Consider the following 21,027-nt stretch of genomic DNA (forward strand, 5'->3'; position numbering starts at 1 on the left):
TGGATGGGGAGTCAGTGCTTGGAGAGGGATGCTGGTGGTGCTGGTGGCACTTCAATGCTACAAGTGCTGGCAGTGCTGATGAAGAAGCTGGGTGTATCACATCCCAGTTTGGGAACAGCTCCATGATCATTGCCAAAACATGACCTGGGCCCAAGGAAGCACAGCTGAGCTCCTCCCTATCCTATCCCATCCCATCCTCATGCTGGCTCCCCATCCCCATCCCCACCCCATTCTCCATCCTCAACACATCCTATCATATCCCACAGCTTTCCCAGACAGCACTCTGGGAGCTTTCCTGCTCCCTCGCTCTGAGTGAGGCTCTGTTTTCCTCTGCATTTAGCTGCAATGGTATCTCAGGCCTTAACCTTGCTGCCAGGCCTGACCCACGGAGGTGTCTCAGGCACTGAGCAGCTGAGAGAGCAGCATTTCCCCACATTTGCCAGAGCAGATGCTCCCGTGTGTGCACACAGACAGGAAGAGTCAGTGCAGGGTGCCTGTGAGAAATTCCCCGGGGAGGCAGGGAAATGCTCCCTGCGGATCCCTTGGCATCTCCTCACCGTGCCAAGGCTTGGGCCTCCAGCCCTGGGGGATCGGCCCAGGAGCCGCCGGCGCTTGGGGATCACCCGAGGGCAGCAGACGGAGAGATCCCAGCTCGGAGAGGCCCCAGGGCCAGGGAGCTTCTGCTCAGCGCTGCTGGAACCAGGAGAGCTCCAAGGGGCTCCTTTTGGCCCTGCTCACAGGGCCCAAGGGATGGGCTTCAGCCACAGCAATGTTTCACTCCGGCCACCCTGGGGGCCGGCAACTCGCTGTGGAAGCGTGAGAGCAGGGATGCTGTGGCATCCAGGGAAGTGAAAGCATTGCCAAGGCTGTTGATAAAAGCCCAGGAGGTGGTTGGACAGCAGCAGTTCCTGGGAGCAGAGGGTGTTTGTGATCAGCGCCAGAGGAGCTGAGCCCAGGGGCTGCTCCTCAAGGCTGAGGCCTCCCAAGCACGGATCAGAGCCCAGTGCGGGCTGGAAAGGGGGTGGGGGATGCACCAGCACAGGGAGGGTGATCCTGTGGGGATTTATTGATCAGGTCCCTCACAGAATTCCTCAGCCATTGTCCAGGGGTCTCTCAGCAGTGCAGTGGAAGGCATCAACAGGCTCAGTCCTCTGCATCAGAGTTGGGCTCATTTCCACAGGCAGTGTTTTCTTCTGGTTCCCCAAACACCCTGTGGATCGCCTTCCTTAGGGACTCCACAGTGGAATGCCTCCTGCAGTTCTCCATGGAGCAGTGTCTCCAGCAGCTCCCAATGGAGCAGTCTCTCTTCCAGCTCCCCACCAAGAAGTAGATGAAGGGTTTGACGCTGCTGGCGATGCAGGTGAGCAGGAAAACTGCCTGGGAGGGCACAGCTGTGTAACCGAGCTGCTGCAGGAAAGACCAGAGACTGAGGGGCAGACTGAAGAGTGCAACGAGGACAATAACAATATCGAGCCTCTTGTGTTGCTGCTGCTGCTGGGAGCCAGCCTTGAAATGAATGTAGAGGATTGTGCTGGAAATGACCACGGGTGCAGCAAATAGGAAGAGGTTGAGAGCATATATGGAGGTGAGAGCCACATGGCATTGCTCCTGCTCGTGTAACTGGCACTGGGAAGTCACCGTGGGATTGACAGCGGTGACAACAAAGAGGAGGACCCAGAACAGGACAGTCATCATCACCAAGAGCAGTCGCTCAGGGAGTTGGCAACCACAGAAAAACAGGCAGAGGATGGACCTGCACCTCTGAAAGCTGATGAATGTCAGGCGGTAGAGCCCCATGGTGTAGGAGAACAGTGAGAGGTAAAAAAGAAAGCTCAAATACATCAGGGCCATTATAGCAGAGCAGGACAGTTCCTCCACAAGGAAGACCACGGTCGAGGGGACCATGATGATAAGGAAGAGGAAGTCGGTGATGGCCTGGTTGAAAACGAAGTCGGTGGAGGGGTTAATGTGGAGGAGCCGGAGGAAAGCCCCGTTCCCAGCTAGCCCACAGACACCAAAGAGAAGCGTCGCAAAGTGTAAGGCCACGCTGGAGACATTGATCTCACACTGACCAGGTCCGTCGGTTGGTGAGGTGAAAACAGGGTACACGGTGCTCACCTCCATGGATGGACGCTGGGCAGGCGGTGGGATGTGGCCCTGGCTGTGGTCAGAGTGGATGGGGAGTCCGTGCTTGGAGAATCCAGGGATGGCCCATGAGGCTCCTCAGCAGCTCCCTGCAGTGGGAAGGATTCAGTGGAGAGAAGTGAGATGTGCAGGGGAGGAGGGCGGTGGAAATGGTGGGAGAGGACGGTGGGAGGGTTGGGCTGTATGGCAGGGGATTGATAAATACGAGAGAATGAACATTTTCAACTCCCCTGAAGTTCCTTGAAGACTAACTGGGCAGAAAGATTAAAAGATGTAAAGGTGTGGACACAGGATGATAAATGTGGCTGGACCCACTGGGGAAAGTGATAAGGAGGCACACATTATTTCTGGGGCAAGTTCTGTAACAAGAAGCAAGAGCACATGGCCAAAGGAAACGTTCAAGGCAAGGTCACCTTTAATATCACAGCAATCAGTGAATACGTCCTCCAGAAGCCCCCCTCAATGAACCTCCAGGACCATGAAATGATGCTCAGTGGGAAGTGGATGTATGGAAATGAGTTCTAGGAAAAGGGTGATTATGTACTATATAAGAAAAACTTCTTAATGCCTGTGTATTGTTATAATGGATAAAATGCATGTTGTAAAGTAGAGATCCTTCTGTGTGTCCTGCTGCCTTGTACTTCCCTCGGTAACACCATTAGTTGGTGTTAGGAGCTTGATTCTGGCTGATTTTGGTATCACTCCTCATCCCCATCTCTGCCCCACTCCTCATCCCGCCCCATCCCGTCCCATCCCCTCCCATCCCATCCCGCTGGTTTCCCAGTCAAGGCCACTCCCTGGCTGCAAGTGTGGCCTGTTGGGTTCTGCTGCCGTCCAGTGGGAGATTTGGGATTGGTGGCACCCAGACCCCTCCTGCCCCCTCCAGCCCCTGCCTGCCTGATGCCTTGGCGTGGCTTCCTAGAACAGAGGCCAGACAAAGTGAAGAGAATGAAAGCAGGTATTTATCAAAGGCCTTCCAAAGGTACCCCTTGGGCAGTCAAAGCCTCTGAGAGGGCCATACCCCAAATGGACAATGGTCACGAGATTTTCAGACAGATATAAGTTTGGTCCATTTACAAATCAGGGGTTAATCCTGCAATTACAGCTTCAGGTAATGAAGTCATTTACCCCCAGTTTGCTCCCCACCCAATTCACTTTTGTCTATACCTTTTGAGGCTTGAGGCATAGAGTGTCCTTGAATTTCAGGTCTGGAGGGATTGTTTTTCTGACCAAAATGTGAAGACAGTTAACTAACAATTTCATTTCCATGGAGTTCAGAGTTATGCACTAATGCAGTACAGGATTTGAAAAATATAAAGGCTAAAATCCTAAGGGATCCAGCCCCCCTCTGGCATCCTCTTGAAATTCCCCCCAGGCTGCCTTTCCCTCCTGACATCCCCACTCCTCTCCTGCCCCACTCAGGACCCCCAGCAGTGTTTCCACTCCTCCTGGCAATTCCATGCTTCTCCACCCCAATAAACACCAGTGGAGCCATCCCTCTACTGCCTCTTGTTTCTCTCCAAAGGAGGCTGGGGGGCTGAACAGCAGGGATGAAGCACGGGAGGGGCGTCTGCAAGAGAAACACTGCCCCAAAGCCTTACAGGGCAGCCTGGGGTGAGCAGCCCGTGGGGAGGGACTGCAGCCTCAGGCATGGGGCTTGGAGAGTTGGGAAGGATGGGATGTGGGTGGGCTGCATGGGGAGTGGGATGGGAGGTTGTGTGGGAGGTGTGGGATATGATGGAGCTGGTGGGAGGATGTGGTGGGAAGGTGTGGGATGTGGTGGGGCTGGAGAAAAGGTGTGGGATGTGGTGGGGCTGGTGACCTCAGCAAAGCCACAGGGAGCAGGGCGATGCCCCGTGGAGCCCATGGTGACAAACACAGGTGCCACCCTGCTCCTGGAAGGGGGTGGCCGTGCTGAGGACCACGGCCTCTTCCTCTCCTTGCTGCTGCACCATCGGAGCCTGCTGAGGGGGCAACTGAAAGGAGTGGAGAGGAGGAATTTCTGCAGGCTGAGAGACCTTTGCATCTGGCTCACAAAATTAAAAACTAAACATCTCTGGGGAGATCTTTGGTGTGATACTCACAGAACAGTCTGAGTGAGAAATGCTGTGCCCCATGGCCATCGTGTCTGTGCCAGCTGTGCCGGTGCCAGCCCAGCTCGGGGCACTGGGGGTCAAGGTTGCACCAGAGAGCACAAGCCATGGGTGTGTCCCCTCTGAAACCAAGAAGTTTTAGTCTAACAGTAAAAGCATTATAGACTAGTTACAATTTTGAGTCAAAATTGTGAGCTTTTTGGAAATTTTTTTTATCATAGACATGTTCAAAGAAACAACATTTTTCAGGCATTTTTATGCACCGTAATAGCCAAGACTTTTTTATACATACTCCAAAAGTGCTCCCAATTTATTATTTCATGGTATGAGTGTTTTGTTTCTTTTAATTACTACCAAAATATGTTGTCTCTCTTAGTTTAATACATAACCTCTTTTTTTTTTTTTTCCCAGCTAAAAAATGTTTTATTAACTTTGATGTCTTGGTTAGACAGTTACCATTGATTAAGTTTTCTGAGGTTTACAAGCTTAGGAAATGGCTCTCTTATTGCCATTGCAATTTATCTCTTGCAATTTATGAATCAAGTCTTCCGGTGTGTTCAGGCCTCTGAATTCCTAATTCCCTCAAGATATCATTCTCATTCTATGATGTTCAATTAATTTCTAGTTATATGTTAACTGTTAAAAAATACTTTATTGAATTTTGTTCTCCAACTATTGAGTAAGTTCTCTAAGGGGTACTGATCACAAAGTTTTCTACTGACACTCAGACAACACAAATCTAAATCAAAACCAGCTAAAAAACCATAGTCAAATGTGCTCTGAGTAATTAAACATAGTTCACTATGAAATTTCGAAACAATCACAAAATTCCTGGCTAATAACCTCTCTGTCCCTTCCTTCCAGCCACATTCCTGGCTGGCAGCAGGAGCCAGGAGAAGCCGGGAAGCGCTGGCAGAGGGGGCAAAGGAGCTCAGGGTTCACGGTGCTGTTTATTGATATTAGACCTCAGAGGGATGCAGGACCCAGGTGCCAGGGGGAATTTTGGAATCACAGTCCTGTTGGGAAGGATCTGTTTGAGGAACAGTGCTCTAGGACCCATGAGGGAGGAACAAAGCCATGCTCCAATGTGATTCCTGCAGAGCATTTCTCACACATGGCCTTTGCAATGTCCCTGCTACCTTCTCCTGCAGGAATACAGAGGAGAGTGATATAATGGATATTTAATAATCTGGTGGCTCAAGGAAATTCTCAACCACTGCCCCATGGTCCTGCATAGGAGAAGCTAAAGGGTTTAACAGGCTCAGCCCCCCTGTGTCCCTGCTGGCATCATTCCTGTGGGCAGAGTTTCCTTCTGGCTCCTCAGAGACCTTCTGGAGGCACTCCCTGAGGGACTCCATGGAGCAGCACCTCCAGCATTTTGTAACTGAGAAGAAGATGAAGGGGTTGATGCTGCTGTGCATGCAGTGAACAGAACAACCTGGGAGACACAGTGGTGCAGACGAGCTGCTGCAGGAAATTCCAGAGACTGAGGGGGAAAGTGAGGAGCACAGCGAGGAAGACAATGATGTTGAGCCTCTTGAATTGCTGCATCTGGGAGCTACCCTTGAAATGAATGAAGGGGATTGTGCTGGAAATAACCACGGATGGAGCCAAGACGAGGAGGTAGAGGATGTAGAGGGAGATGAGAGCCCCCAGCAGAGCTTGTGTTCCTGTGACTTGGACAGGGAAGTCACCACAGAAATGGCAGCGATGGCAGTGATGGAAAGGGCCCAGGGCACGGCACTCATCAGCACCCCTGACAGGTCCTGGGGAAGGTGGCAGAAGAGCCCACGTGGGCAGAGGATGCACCTGCACCTCACGATGCTGATGGCTGCTGGCCGGTATGGCCCTACATGGTAGAAAATCAGCAAGAGGAGGAAAAGGAAGCTTATGTATGCTGGGGACATGATGGCAGAGCAGGACAAATCCTCCAGCAGGAAGAGCAGAGCAGAGGGGACCATGAAGATGAGGAAGAGGAAGTTGATGATGGCCAGGCCAAGGATGCAGGCAGTGATGGGTTTGATGGTGTCCCTCTGGATGCAGAATCCGAGGACCCAGAGCACAGCCCTGGTCCCGGCCAGCCCACAGAGGCAGATGAGCAGTGTCACACTGTCTATGGCCACGCTGGGGACATCTGTCTCACACAGACTGTCCCCTTCAGTGGTGAGATGGCAGGGGGGGACATGGTTCTCATCCCCATGGATGGACGCTGGGCAGGCGGTGGGATGTGGCCCTGGCTATGGTCAGAGTGGATGGGGAGTCAGTGCTTGGAAAATCCAGGGATGGACCATGAGGCTCCTCAGCAGCTCCCTGCAGAGGGAAGGATTCAGTGGGGAGGAGTGAGATGTGCAGGGGTGGAGAGCGGTGGAAATGGTGGGGTGGGAGGGTTGGGCTGTTTGGCAGGAGGCTGACAAATATCATAGAGAAAAAGCATTTTCACTTCTTCCGAAGTCGTTCAAAAGTGGCCAGAATTTAAAAGGATGTGTTATAGACAGATCATGAGATGATTTGCTCTGGCAGTTAAGGGATGAATACTGTGTGAATATTAAGAGAAGCTTTATTGAGGTATAATTATGTTATTTAGTCTGTTGTTTAGCTGCCCCCTGTTCTCCCCATAGTCCGCTTTCCCCCCTCTGTACTGTTGCCATCAGAGATCTTGAGTCATCTAGGACAGGTAGAAAGAAGGCCTGCACAAAAGCTTGTTGCTGGGGTGGGGGTGTGCAGCATGAGAACAACTTACCCTCCAAAGAAGCTGCAGGAAAGCAAGCTCCAGCAATAAACAGCAAAGAAGAGCTGACTGACAGATTTTGGCGGGGGGGGGGCAGGGTTAGCTGATGCAATCCAACCACGGTATCAAAGGTGAAGCATCCATCCTGAACATGAGCCAGCCACATGTTAGGCAGCCAGGAGGGAAGTTCCCAACCTCTTTCTCCTTATTCAGTCCTTTTGCTGTGTTTTTTTGTTAAGGTTTAATACACGTTTAAAAATTTTAAACAGTGGATGGCTGTTTCTCACAGGATGTAATAGCTGGCAGACAGGATGACAAACATGGCAGGAACCAGTGCAGAAACAGAGAAGGAGGCCTTTAGGGGTTTTGGGGCAAGTTCTGGAACAAGAAGCAACAGTGCATGGCCAGAGGAAAAGTTCCAGGCAAAGTCACCTTTAATATGGCAGCATTCATTGAATATGACCACCAGAGAGACCCCTCTTAATAAACCTCCAGGATCATAAAAGGATTTCTAGGATGAGGTGGATGCATGGAAATGAGTTCTAGGAAAATGGTGTTTATGCATTAGATAAGCAACACTTATTAATGCCTACAATGTATTAATACTCTGTTGTAAAGTCTCACATACAAGAAGAGATTTTTCAGTGTCTTGTGCAGGTAAAGAATTTTTGCTTCCTCATGCTTTTCCTTATGTTAGAAAGTTTCTTCTGGCCCATTTCTGCATTAGGATGCATTTGGGAAGCACAGGAGAAGAGAGAGGAGCTGGGGAGGGCACTGGGGTCACTGGGAGAGGGTGGCAGGAACAGAGCAGCTGCTGGAGGAGAGGAAGGTGGGGCAGGGAGGAAGGAAAACATTCCACTGACCTGTTCCCTGTGGGGCAGCAGCAGGCAAAGGGGTCTGTGCAGATCAGCGGCGCTTCCTGGAACCTCTGGCTCCTTTGGGATCCATGTCCTAAAGCGGCTCCTGCCCGGTCAGTGACATGAAGGAGAAAGTGCCCAGATCACCAGGAGCTCCTCACTGCTGTCCTGCTGGCTCCTCTCTGTTCCCTGTCCCTCAGTTGTTTCGCAAGGCTTGGCGGGAGAATCGGAAATTTAATCTTTGGCTACGTCAGAATTTCACTTCCTCAGAGCTGTTTGTCTTGACTTTTTTGCTGCCAGAGAGGAAATATCTCAACATGCAGATTTCTTTGAGTGGCTCCTCATCTCCTCCTGACTAGAAACACTCTTCCGAATGTGGCATTCTCCAAATGCTTTTCCTCTCTCAGCAGGTTCTGCCATTCCTCATTTCCCTACCCTGAGGGGTCATTTTGCCTCCAGCAGCAGAGAGCTGCTGCTGGTGCTGGTGGCACTGGGCTGCTGGCAGTGCTGCGAGTGCTCACAGCACTGCTGAAGCATTTGGCTGCTTCTCAGAAACAACTCCCATTCTGGGAAGAGATCTGGGATCACTGCCAAAACCTTCCCTGGCCTCAAGAAATGAAACTGAGCTGAGAATTCAATTTCTGTCATTCCAATGCAGGCTGCCTCAGCCCAAGGGAAGGACAGCACTCAGTTGCTTGCAGCCAGGTTATCAGCACTCAGAGCCCACCCTAATTACTGCCAATCCCCTTGATGGTGCAATGAAAGCTTCCAGGGAGTAGATTTTGGGGTGCTTTGATCCTCTTTCCAGCCCTTCATTAGGGCTCATCCTCCTCCTCCTCCTCCTCCTCCTCACACATGGCAGTATTTGTGGTTTTTTTACCTGACCTCACCCCTCTGGGCAACCTGTGCCAGGTCCTCACCACCATCACAGGGAAGGATTCCTTCCCAATATCCAATCTGAACCCACCCTCTGTCTGTGGGAAGCCATTCCCCCATTGTCCTGTCACTCCATGCCCTTGTCCAAGGTCCCTCTCCACCTCTCCTGGAGCCCCATCATCTCCTGGATCATGATGTTTGTCCTTGAAAGGGCTGGGCTGTGGGAGATGTGAGATTCCATAGATGGGGACACAAACATGGTGTCAGCAGGGAAGAGAGGTGACAGTTCTGGTCCCGGGGCCGGCAGTTTCCAGCAGGATCATCCCAGATCCCTGAGGCACGTGTCAGGGTAGGAATAATCTTACCTCAGCTTTCTTGGAGTTCCTTGGAATTCCCTGTAGGCTGCAGTCTGACTGCCAAGGGAGTGTGGAAGATGACTCAAGTTGCAAAACTGGAACTTTCTAAGGACTAAATCCAGAAGAGCATAATTGATTTGCCTCTTAGCAGAAATTACATTGCTGAAATCCTAAGTCATCCCTCTGCTGTTCCTGTGCTCTGTCTCAGGCACAGAGTTGATTATTGCATGAATCCTCTTGGAAACTGCATGGTGAAAGTCCAATACCACTGAAATTGAGGCATATAAGTGGAAAAATGGGATTTGAATGAGAAATCAAAGATTCACAGGACATGTATATTGCAGGGTCCTAAGGAGCCACCCCAGGAATGAGATGGGACAAGTTCAAGCAGTTCAGAATACAAGATTTGAGGATTTGCAGGCTCTGCACTGAAGCCTGGATGTTGTTTATTCAAGAAATTCTGTGTTCAATTTGTGTAGCAGTTGGAGAAAGCAACACGGACCTTCTAATGCATCCAAATAAGATCACTTTTTGGTAAAAATCGGCCGATTTTAAACCTTTAATCTCAATCTGACATAACTGAAACCAAACCGAGGCCACACGGAACTTAACAGAATAAGGGCACCCATTGGCTGCCTCAGCTGCAGTGTTGCCGTCAACATCAGCTGGGAATCCCATCAGCTGGGAATGCAGGGATGGCTTTGCCAGACAGATTGGGAAGGATGCTCCATGTGATCCCAACCCCTCTCCTGCCATCGAAAGGCACCAGTCCTGCAGGGATTTGGGAAATCTCCGATGCCTCGTGCTGGGTGTGTCCCCAGGGCTTAACACATCCCATGCTTTGTAGGCAAGAGCTCCCTGAAAACACCATGAAACTCATCTGCTGAGCCAAAGGAGATGTAGCTCATTCCCTGGCTCCAAGGCCGTGAGGGTCATTCCATGGGGAATTGAGCTGGGGAACAGCACTGAGCCCAGCTGCACTGCCTGGAGCCATGTGGATCCAGGAGGGAGGAGGAAAGCCATGCTCCAATGTGCCTCCTGCAGAGCATCCCCCAAAAATCACCCAAGGCAATGCTCCTGCTTCCTTCTTCTGCAGGAATACACCACCATTGGGAGGGTGATCCTGTGGATATTGTTTAATCAAGAGGCTCAAGGAAACCTTCAGCCACTCTCCTGGGGTCCTTTAGAAGAGCAGTGGAAGGGATCAACCAGCTCAGACCCCCGTGTCCCTGGTGACATAATTTCTGCAGGCTGTTTCTTCTTTCTGCTTCTCAAAGACCCTCTGGAGCGAGTCCCTGAGAGACTCCACTGTACAGTGCCTCCAGCAGCTCACCGTGGAGCAGTGCCCCATGAAGCTCCCCCTGGAGTTGCCTGTCCTCCAACTCCCCACTAAGAAGTAGATGAAGGGTTTGATGCTGCTGTTGATGCAGGTGAGCAGGAAAAAAAACTGGGATGGCACAGTGATGTAACCGAGCTGCTGCAGGAAATGGCAGAAGCTGAGGAGGAGAGTTAACAGGGCAGTGAGGTGGATAACGATGTCGCGCCTCTTGGGTTGCTGCTGCTGGGAGCCCCACTTGGCCTTAATGAAGTCAACTGAGAAAGAAATGGCCACGGGTGCAGCAAAGAGATGTAGGATGACGGTGTACATGGAGATGAGAGCTGCCCAGCAGTGCTCCTGCTCATGTGATGGGCACAGGAATGTCACCGTGAGAATGACAGTGAAGAGAGCAAAGAAGGCCCAGTATTGAACACTTCCAACCACCAACCACAGGCGCTCAGGAAGGTTGCAGCGGCAGCAGAGCTTGCAGAGCTTGTACGTATACAGCACATTGCTGATGGGAATCAGCTGGAATAATGCCCAGTAGTAGGAGACTACGGAGAGCTGGAAAAAGAAATGCTGGTACAGCAGGGGCAAGATAGGAATGCAGGACACGTCCTCCACCAGGAAGAGAAGGCTGGTGGGGACTGTGAAAAGAAGGAAAAGGAAGTCAGCAACAGCCAGGTTAAAGATGCGATAATTACCAGTTTTCAGGCTGAGGAGGCAGAGCACAGCCCCGTTCCCAGCCAGTCCACAGAGGCAGATGAGCAGTGTCACACTGTGTATGGCCACAGTGATGACATCTACCTCACAGAGATCATCTCCTTCAGTGGGTGAGGCAGGACGTGGGGACACGGTGGTCACCTCCATGGATGGACGCTGGGCAGGCGGTGGGATGTGGCCCTGGCTGTGGTCAGAGTGGATGGGGAGTCAGTGCTTGGAGAATCCAGGGATGGACCATGGGGCTCCTCAGCAGCTCCCTGCAGTGGGAAGGATTCAGTGGGGATGAGTGAGATGTGCAGGGGTGGAGAGCAGTGGGAATTGTGGACTGGGAGAGGGAGGCAGTAAGGTTGGGCTGTTCGGCAGGGGTTGTGGATGGAAAGCTCAAGGCAGAGGAGGGAGGAGCTGGGGAGGGCACTGGGGTCACTGGGAGAGGGTGGCAGGAACAGAGCAGCTGCTGGAGGAGAGGAAGTTTGGGATAAGGAGGAAGGAAAACATTCCACTGACCTGTTCCCTGTGGGGCAGCAGCAGGCAAAGGGGTCTGTGCAGATCAGCGGCGCTTCCTGGAACCTCTGGCTCCTTTGGGATCCATGTCCTAAAGCGGCTCCTGCCAGGTCAGTGACATGAAGGAGAAAGTGCCCAGATCACCAGGAGCTCCTCACTGCTGTCCTGCTGGCTCCTCTGTGTGGCCTGTCCTGTCCTTTTGCAAGGCTTAGTGGGGTCATAGGGCAGGTGGAAGTGGTTTTACAGCTTTGGCTGCATCAGAGCTCCATTCCCTCAATTATCTTGAATTTTTTTTCTTTGTCATAGAGGAAGTGGCTTTGTTTAAATGTCCAAGTGAAGAATTTTGCAACTGGCTCCATGGTCCTCTTGATGAGAACCACTCCTTCCCTGCATAATATCCTATTCTCCAACTGCCTTCCCTCTCCTGACAGCTTTCTACCATTCCTCATTTCCCTACCCTGAGGGGTCATTTTCCCTCCAGCAGCAGAGAGCTGCTGCTGGTGCTGGTGGCACTGGACTGCTGGCAGTGCCGGCAGTGCCGGCAGTGCTGTTGAGGCATCTGGTGCTTCTCAGAAACAACTCCCATTCTGGGAACAGCTCTAGAATCATTGCCAAAACCTCCCCTGGGCCCAAAGGACCACAATGGAGTCAAGCATTACCATTTCTGTAATTCCAAAGCAGGTTCTCGCAGCCCAAAACAAGGACAGCAACTGCTTGCAGCCAAGTTACCAGCACTTAAGAGCCCACCCTCATTACTGCCAATCCCCTTGATGGTGCAATGAAAGCTACTAGGGACCAGATTTTGGGGTGCTGTGATTCTCTTTCCAGCCCTTCATTAGGGCTCATCCTCATACTTGTCAGACATGGCAGCATTAGTTTGTTTTTACCTGACCTCACCCCTCTGGGCAACCTGTGCCAGGTCCTCACCACCCTCTCAGGGAAGGATTCCTTCCCAATATCCAATCTGAACCCATCCTTTGTCCGTGGGAAACTGTTCCCCATTGTCCTGTCACTCCATGCCCTTGTCCAAGGTCCCTCTCCACCTCTCCTGGAGCCCCATCATCTCCTGGATCATGAAGTGTTTGCCCTTGAAAGGGCTGGGCTGTGGGAGATGTGAGATTCCATAGCTGGGGACACAAACATAGTGTCAGCAGGGAAGAGAGGTGACAGTTCTGGTCCCAGGGCCAGCAGTTTCCAGCAGGAGCATTCCAAATCCCTGAGGCACATGTCAGCCTGTGTTGGCATCATCTCACCTCAGCTTTCTAGGAGTTCCTTGGAATTCCCTGTAGGCTGCAGTCTGACTGCCAAGGGAGTGTGGAAGATGACTCAGGGGAAACCTTCTCAGAATTAAAATTTTCTCAGAAATAAAGGCAAGAGAGAAGCATTGATTTACCTCTCCTCAGCAGAAATGACATTGCTGTGCTCCTGTGCTCCATCTCAGGCACAGAATTGATTATTGCAGAATCCTCTTGGTAACTGCATGGGGAAGGTACAGTGCCAATGAAATTGCAGTATACAAGTGGGAAAACGGAATTTGGACCAGAAACCAAAGATTCACAGGACATTTATATTTCAGGGTCCTAAGGAGCCACCCCAGGAATGAGATGTGGCAAATTCAGGCAGTTAAAAGGACAAGATTTTGGGACTGGAGTTGCTTTAAAAACAGAAGAGGAAGGTGACCTGGAGACAAACTGCTTTTCCCTTAGGTCTCCTTGCTGAGGCTCTCTCCTGTTCCTCAGTTCCTGGACAGAGTGAAGAGCAGATGGGAAGCAGAGCCCTGATCCCGTCCCAGGCTCTGAACTAGTTCCCTGTTTGTGAGAGCCCTGGAGAACACGAGGCAGCACGGAGAACAGGGGGCTGTGGCAGGAGCTGGACAGAGCCCGCGCCGGACGCTGCTCGGGCTCGCCCCGCGGGCTTCGCTCCCCTTTCCCAAGTGACGATTCCAGGGAAGCTCCTGAAGATCCCGCCCCAGGGACAGCAGCTGGGGTGTGTGAGGAGATGTGAGTGCACTACAGTGAAGTTCTCCAGGCTGTGAGAGGAAACAAGGTCAGACTCTTCTCGTTCAGCTTAATCAGTGGCTCCACATTGGGTGGAGCCTGGTGATGAATTTTGGGCGGAGAATTGAGATTTGTAGGGAATTAAAAGTGATAAATACTGTGGGAAAATGGAGGGAATATTCAAAGGAGTGTCCTGATGAAGGAATCCTCCAGCAGCTCAGTGATCTCAACAGACACCTGAGAGTCCAGGTCACATCCATCCCAAAGCCATTTGCTCTCTGCTATCTCCATGGGCAATCTTTTCCTTCTCCAATTGTTATCCTCCTCCAGCTCTGTCCTGTCCACAGCCAGGAAGGAGGTATGTCCCTGACTTTTCTGCCAGGCACACCAGACCAGGCTCCAACATCCTACTTGCCATCTGTCCTGTCCCTCGCCTCTCCCTGTGCTGCTCCCCATGGAAGCTGTGAGTAGGAAAAGATGGGAAAAGCCACGTTTGGGGGACAGCAGTGTTGTTGTGGTTTCTCTCTGTATCACCCCTCCAGCTGTGTGGGGGCAAGGAGAAGCAGCAGAGGTGTCACAATGAGCACTTTGTCCCCTGCCAGCGAGGGAGCCAGCCCTGCCTGCTGGAGCCAGCCCGGTGGGTAGGCATCCAAAGGAATCTGGAATGAGGAGAACCACGACAACTGGAGCGAGAGTGACAACAGGCACTGGAGCAAAGTGCCTGCCACGCTACTGCTGCTGCTGTGCCTGTGTGGAATGGTGGGAATGGGGCTGTGCTCCTGCTCCTTGGCCAACAGCAGTGCCCGCCCTCTGATTTACTTCCTGGCTGGGAGCTGTGCAAAGGAATTCACCCCCTCTGTTGGTGTTGCCTTCCAGAGGCCTTTTGAGGATGTGCCGGAGCTAAGTAATGGGGACAAGACTGTAATCATCATGAAGTGGAGTCATCATGAAATAGAGGCATCATAATATAGAACCATAAAATATCCAGAGTTAGAAAGAACCCACAAGGATCACTAAGCTGAGCCCCTGTCTGCACAGGACATCCCAACAATCCCATCCTGTGCCTGAGAGCATTGTGCAAATGCTCCTTGAGCTCTGTCAAGCTGGTGCTGTGTACAGCAGGGGAACTCCTGCCTGGAATGGATGTGGAATGACGTGAGGAATCATCATGGAATGGTTTGGGTTGGAAGGAACCTTAGAGATCATTTCATTCCAACCCTTCTGCTATAGGAAGTGGCACCCAGGAAACCTGTTGCTTTGAAATCACTGCATTGAGTCTTTCCTGTTCCACAGGGCCAAGCTTTCTCTGTCTCAGAATTGAACCTTATTACCCTGTGGAATTGTAAAATTGAGTCACCAAGCTGAGAGCTTTTCTCTCTGGATTTTGTTGTTTTGTTTGCTGAAAAACAGCATGCAGGTGGGTAAGAAATCTCGGCACAGCAGTGCAGAATGATTTCTGGGCAGATCCTGTCCATCTCCAGCATCTCCTGACATATGGGAATACCCTGTGGAGGCTTCACACTGAGTTTTGTTGTGCAGGCGAGTATGCAGCTGTTTGGGAAGGCCCCTGGAAGGCTTTCCCCAAAACCCACGCTGAGTTTGGGGCTGTGGCCTGTCTTGTGAGTTGGAGAAGGATTGTTTTAATGATCCTTCCAACCCAAACCATTCTAGGATTCCATGGCAAACATCAAGCTGAGGTAGGGAGTGGCCTGGGTGGCACTGGAGACAAGGAAGGTGCTGGAAAGTAAAAAAAAAAAATACATTGAAGGATCATGATCCTCCTGCACTTACCTTGAAAGAAAGCCCCTGGCTGAGTTGTTCTTCCCTGGACAAGAGGTTGCACCATGGAATGTTTCTACTCTGCAATGGACAGGAAAAAGGAAGACAGGGAGAGAAAAACCCTCTCAGGTGTCAAAGTCTCTGTGTTCTGTTAGTTATTAACAGCTCTGTTAATAAATGCTCCTTAGGTGTTTAACCTCATGTGTGTCTCCAAAGCCTGACTCACCATCCATGGCTTTCCCTTTCACTTCCCTTTCCAGAAGCATTGGCACATTGTTTTCCCCTGGATTTAAGGCAGTGGGAAAAGGAGAGATAACTTCCCCTTGAAAAAGAGCTGTGGCTGCTGCCCAGGTCTCTCCCAGGAGGAATGAGGAGATCCTGGCACTGCCAGCATCATCCCAACCATTGCAGGCATGTGCCTTAGGAAGGGCTCTGGAATGAGACAGGTACTGCCCAGCTCACGGACAAGGCAGAGGCTTTGGAACGGGATAAAATAAGGAAAGAAGGAAATGAGCCATTTTGGACTCTGTTCACCAGGAACAGGCTCTGCACTGAAGCCTGGATGTTGTTTATTCAACAACTTCTGTGGTCAGCTTTACCACATTGGAATCAAAGACATAAATGCAAACTTAATTTAGGGCTGGTTACAGAATGCAAAGATCAGCAGAGGCTGGGCTGTGGCTGAAGCTGCTCTGCAGAGTCTCTGTTCAGCTCCTCCTGAGGATGGCCAGGCTCAGGATGGAGGTGGTCAGGGGCTTCCTTGGACATTGATGCTGGGGAAGCAGAGGATGGCCCCATTCTGCAGAAGAGCAGCATAACCCCGATTTCTGTGCAATTCAATGGTCCAAGAATCCGGTGATGGGAATTTCTGTGTTTCAAGCTCTTTTTGGTCACAGGCACCAAAGGCTTCAAGGGAGTTCACTATTGACCCTGCACTTTAGTCAGAAGGATTTAATTCTGGAATTAGAGAACATGACAAATTCCTTTTGAAAGGATAAGGGAATGTTGCTGTCCCTCCCCAGCTCTGCAGCCCTACCTGGTGTCCCTTCCCACCAGCCGGGAATGCAGGGCTGGCTCTGCTGGACAGAAGGGGAAGGATGCTCCATGTGATGCCAACCCTTCTCCTGCTATTGAGAGGCATCAGTCCTGCAGGAATTTGGGAAATCTGTGCCACCCCGTGCTGGTTGTGTCCCTAGGGCTTAACATATCCCATGCTGTGCCAGCAAGAGCTCCCTGAAAAAAACATGAAACTCATCTGCTGAGCCAAAGGAGATGGAGTTCATTCCCTGGGGCTGAGGCCATGAGGGTCATTCCATGGGGAATAGAGCTGGGGAACAGCACTGAGCCCAGCTGCACTGCCTGGAGCCGTGTGGATCCAGGAGGCAGGAGGAAAGCCATACTCCAATGTGCTCCCTGCAGAGCATCCCCCAAAAATCACCCAAGGCAATGCTCCTGCTCCCTACTTCTGCAGGAATACACCACCATGGGGAGGGTGATCCTGTGGATATTGTTTAATCAGGAGACTTAAGGAAACTTTCTGTCACTCTCCTGGGGTCCTTCAGCAGAGCAGTGGAAGAGACCAGCAGGCTCAGACCCCCGTGTCCCTGGGGGCATCATTTCTGCAGGCTTTTTTATTTTTGGCTTCTGAAAGACCCTCTGGAGAGAGAGCTGAAGGGACCCCACAGAGCAGGGCCTCCAGCACCTTCCCTCCAAGAAGTAGATGAAGGGTTTGAAGCTGCTGTTGATGCAGTTAAGCAGGAAAACCATCTGGGATGGCACAGTGATGTAACCGAGCTTCTGCAGGTGTCCTGGGTTGTAAGATAAGCTTGTATTCTATTTGCCATCTGTTGAAGGCAAACCTGTTGGGCAGGTTTTGTTATTTATCTCTCTCAGAGACAATGGTTTGCCCTGTAGAGGCAATGGTTTGTTTATACACTATTGACTGACTCACTGCCGGGCTGGTAAATGTAACACCATCCTATTGTGAGGGGTCCCACCCAGAGGGGGAAGCCAAGCACTCTATTATTGTATAAAGGGGTAGCTTTTTGGGGAGAGAGGCAGCTGGCTCTCTCTCTTCGCGGGATTCCCAGAGAAGCAGCTCTCTTCGGCGGCACTCGCAGCGAAGCAGCCGGCGCGCGCTGAGGCGACGGCGGCGGAGCTCAGAGGCAACCCCGGCACAGAGGAAGACCGGCCCCACTGCCACCAGATCTTCAGAGGAAAACTATACCCTTCTAAAGATCACCACTGCAGCTGCAGTTCATCAACCACTGCAAGGGGAGCAATCATCCCAGCAGGACTGGTACTGGCACCCCGAATCCTCAGGTTCTGGACTTTTTCACTGTTTTTGTTTGTACCGATTGCATTTGCCTTTTTAAATTGTTGTCTAGTTTTCTCCTAGTAAAGAATTGTTACACCCATTCCCACATCTTTGCCTGAGAGCCTTTTAATTTAAAGATCCTGGTAATTCAGAGGGAGGGGGGTTTGCCGTTCTCCATTGCACAGGAGGCTTTGCCCTCTTTCACAGACTCCTGTCTTGTCAAACCTAGACAGCAGGAAATTCCACATTATGAGGAGGAGAGTGAGGAGCACAATGAGGACAGTAACGATGTCGCGCCTCTTGATTTGCTGCTGCTGGGAGCCCCACTTGGCCTTAATGAAATCGATTGTGCTGGAAATGACCATGGGTGCAACAAAGAGGAGCAGGATGATGGTGTACATGGAGATGAGAGCTGTCTGGCAGTGGTCCTGGTAGTGTGATGGGCACAGGGATGTCACCATGGGAAAAAAGGTGAAGAGAGTAAAGAAGGCCCAGCGTTGGAAAACGTCCACCACCCTAAACATGTGCAGAGGAAGTTCAGAGCGGCAGCAGAGCTGCCAGAGATTGTCAATGTAGTACACAGTGCCACCGGGCATCAGCCAGTAGAGCCCCCAGTAGCAGGTGATCACCGATAACTGGTAATGAATATTGAGGTAGAGCGGGGGCATGATTGTAGAACAGGACAGGTCCTCCACCAGGGAGAGCAGGGTGGAGGGCAATGTGAGGAGAAGGAAGAGGAAGTCAACGAAAGCCATGTCAAAGAAGTCAGAGTTACAAATTTTAAGTTGGAGGAGGCAGAGCACAGCCCCGTTCCCAGCCAGCCCAAAGTGGCAGATGAGCAGTGTCACACTGTGAATGGCCACACTGGGGACATCTGCCTCACACGGATCATCTCCATCAGTGGGTGAGATGGCAGGCAGGGACATGGTGGTCACCTCCATGGATGGATGCTGGGCAGGCGGTGGGATGTGGCCCTGGCTGTGGTCAGAGTGGATGGGGAGTCAGTGCTTGGAGAATCCAGGGATGGACCATGAGGCTCCTCAGCAGCTCCCTGCAGTGGGAAGGATTCAGTGGGGAGGAGTGAGATGTGCAGGGGAGGAGGGAGGTGGAAATGGTGGGGTGTGAGAGGACGGTGGGAGGGTCGGGCTGGTTTGGGAGGAGGTTGATAAATAACATAGAGAATAAAACTTGTCAGTTCTTCTGTAGTTGTTCAAAAGTCAAGTGGCAAAAAAGATAAGAGGATGTAAAGGCTGGCAGACAGGATGACAAACATGGCAGGAACCAATGCAGAAACAGAGAAGGAGGCCTTTAGGGGTTTTGGGGCAAGTTCTGGAACAAGAAGCAACATTGCATGGCCAGAGGAAAAGTTCAAGGCAAGGTCACCTTTAACATGGCAGCATTCATTGAATATGACCACCAGAGAGACCCCTCTTAATAAACCTCCAGGATCATAAAAGGATTCCCAGGAAGAGGTGGATGCATGGAAATGAGTTCTAGGAAAATGGTGTTTTATGCATTAGATAAGTAACACTTTTCATTGCCTACGTGTGGTTATAATATATTAACAACCTGTTGTAAAGTCTCACCATAAACACAAAACAAGAAGTGATCCTTCTATGTCTTGTGCAGCTAAAGAATTTCTGCTTCCAAATGCTTTGCAATATGTTATAAAGTTTGTTCAGGCCCAGTTCAGTATTAGGATACAGCTGGGATGCACAGGAGAAGAGAGAGGAGCTGGGGAGGGCACTGGGGTCACTGGGAGAGGGTGGCAGGAACAGAGCAGCTGCTGGAGGAGAGGAAGGTGGGGCAGGGATGAAGGAAAACATTCCACTGACCTGTTCCCTGTGGGGCAGCAGCAGGCAAAGGGGTCTGTGAAGATCAGTGGCGCTTCCTGGAACCTCTGGCTCCTTTGGGATCCATGTCCTAAAGCGGCTCCTGCCAGGTCAGTGACATGAAGGAGAAAGTGCCCAGATCACCAGGAGCTCCTCACTGCTGTCCTGCTGGCTCCTCTCTGTTCCTTGTTCCTTAATTGTTTCGCAAGGCTTGGTGGGACAATCGGAAATTTAATCTTTGGCTACGTCAGAATTTCACTTCCTCAGAGCTGTTTGTCTTGAAGTTTTTGCTGCCAGAGAGGAAATATCTCAACATGCAGATTTCTTTGAGTGGCTCCTCATCTCCTCCTGACTAGAAACACTCTTCCCAATGTGACATTCTCCAAATGCTTTCCCTCTCTCAGCAGGTTCTGCCATTCCTCATTTCCCTACCCTGAGGGGTCATTTTGCCTCCAGCAGCAGAGAGCTGCTGCTGGTGCTGGTGGCACTGGGCTGCTGGCAGTGCTGCGAGTGCTCACAGCACTGCTGAAGCATTTGGCTGCTTCTCAGAAACAACTCCCATTCTGGGAAGAGGTCTCGGATCATTGCCAAAACCTTCCCTGGTCCCAAGAAAGCCATCTGAGCTGGGGAATCCTATTTCTGTCATTCCATTGCAGGCTGCCACAGCCTGAGGGAAGGACAGCACTCAGTTGCTTGCAGCCAGGTTACCGGCACTTGAAAGCCCACCCTAATTACTGCCAATCCCCTTGATGGTGCAATGAAAGCTACTAGGGACCAGATTTTGGGGTGCTGTGATTCTCTTTCCAGCCCTTCATTAGGGTTCATCCTCCTCCTCCTCCTCAGACATGGGAGCATTTGTGTTTTTACCTGACCTCACCCCTCTGGGCAACCTGTGCCAGGTCCTCACCACCCTCTCAGGGAAGGATTCCTTCCCAATATCCAATCTGAACGCATCCTCTGTCTGTGGGAAGCCATTCCCCATTGTCCTGTCACTCCATGCCCTTGTCCAAGGTCCCTCTCTACCTCTCCTGGAGCCCCATCATCTCCTGGATCATGAAGGGGCTGGGCTGTGGGAGATTTGAGATTCCATAGCTGGGGACACAAACATGGTGTCAGCAGGGAAGAGAGGTGACAGTTCTGGTCCCAGGGCCGGCAGTTTCCAGCAGAAGCATTCCAAATCCCTGAGGCACATGTCAGCCTGGGTTGGCATCATCTCACCTCAGCTTTCTAGGAGTTCCTTGAATTCACTGTAGGCTGCTGTCTGACTGCCAAGGGAGTGTGGAAGATGACTCAGAGGAAACCTGCAACTTTCTAAGGATTAAAGCCAGGAGAGCAGCATTGATTTGCCTCTTCTCAGCAGAAATTACATTACTGAAATCCTAAGTCATCCCTCTGCTCTGTTCCTGTGCTCCATCTCAGGCACAGAATTGATTATTGCATGAATCCTCTTGGAAACTGCATGGTGAAAGTCCAGGGTCACTGAAATTGCAGTATACATGTGGGAA

The 21,027-nt window shown here is 51.3% G+C and overlaps 3 protein-coding genes and 1 pseudogene across 4 annotated transcripts; all 4 read right to left on the reverse strand.

Moving 5' to 3' along the window:
• Positions 1–38: 38 nt before the first annotated feature.
• LOC144246501 (mas-related G-protein coupled receptor member D-like) lies at positions 39–5,387 on the reverse strand. Its single transcript, XM_077784339.1, is given in 3 exon segments — positions 39–2,159; positions 2,162–2,234; positions 4,230–5,387. Coding segments are annotated over 3 exon segments (1,128 nt in total). The 5' UTR covers positions 4,269–5,387; the 3' UTR covers positions 39–1,143.
• LOC110484930 (mas-related G-protein coupled receptor member H-like) lies at positions 4,427–9,305 on the reverse strand (annotated as a pseudogene). The gene is made up of 2 exons (XR_013340204.1): positions 7,830–9,305; positions 4,427–6,548 (listed from the first exon to the last, which is right to left on the reverse strand). The product of XR_013340204.1 is annotated as a mas-related G-protein coupled receptor member H-like (transcript).
• A 155-nt stretch (positions 9,306–9,460) lies between these two features.
• LOC116183720 (mas-related G-protein coupled receptor member A8-like) lies at positions 9,461–16,406 on the reverse strand. The gene is made up of 3 exons (XM_077784340.1): positions 15,386–16,406; positions 11,601–11,700; positions 9,461–11,353 (listed from the first exon to the last, which is right to left on the reverse strand). The coding sequence occupies exon 3, from the start codon at positions 11,241–11,243 to the stop codon at positions 10,269–10,271; it is 975 nt and encodes a 324-aa protein (XP_077640466.1). The 5' UTR covers positions 11,244–11,353; positions 11,601–11,700; positions 15,386–16,406; the 3' UTR covers positions 9,461–10,268.
• LOC144246524 (uncharacterized) lies at positions 12,607–19,656 on the reverse strand (the record flags this gene model as incomplete). The annotated part of the gene is given in 5 exon segments (XM_077784438.1): positions 12,607–12,724; positions 17,916–18,666; positions 18,669–18,741; positions 19,526–19,554; positions 19,557–19,656. Coding segments are annotated over 5 exon segments (1,071 nt in total), but the record flags the coding sequence as incomplete, so codon positions are not given.
• Positions 19,657–21,027: the final 1,371 nt, after the last annotated feature.

This window comes from Lonchura striata, chromosome 6 (assembly GCF_046129695.1).
Source record: "Lonchura striata isolate bLonStr1 chromosome 6, bLonStr1.mat, whole genome shotgun sequence".
In the NCBI taxonomy this organism is placed as follows: domain Eukaryota; kingdom Metazoa; phylum Chordata; class Aves; order Passeriformes; family Estrildidae; genus Lonchura; species Lonchura striata.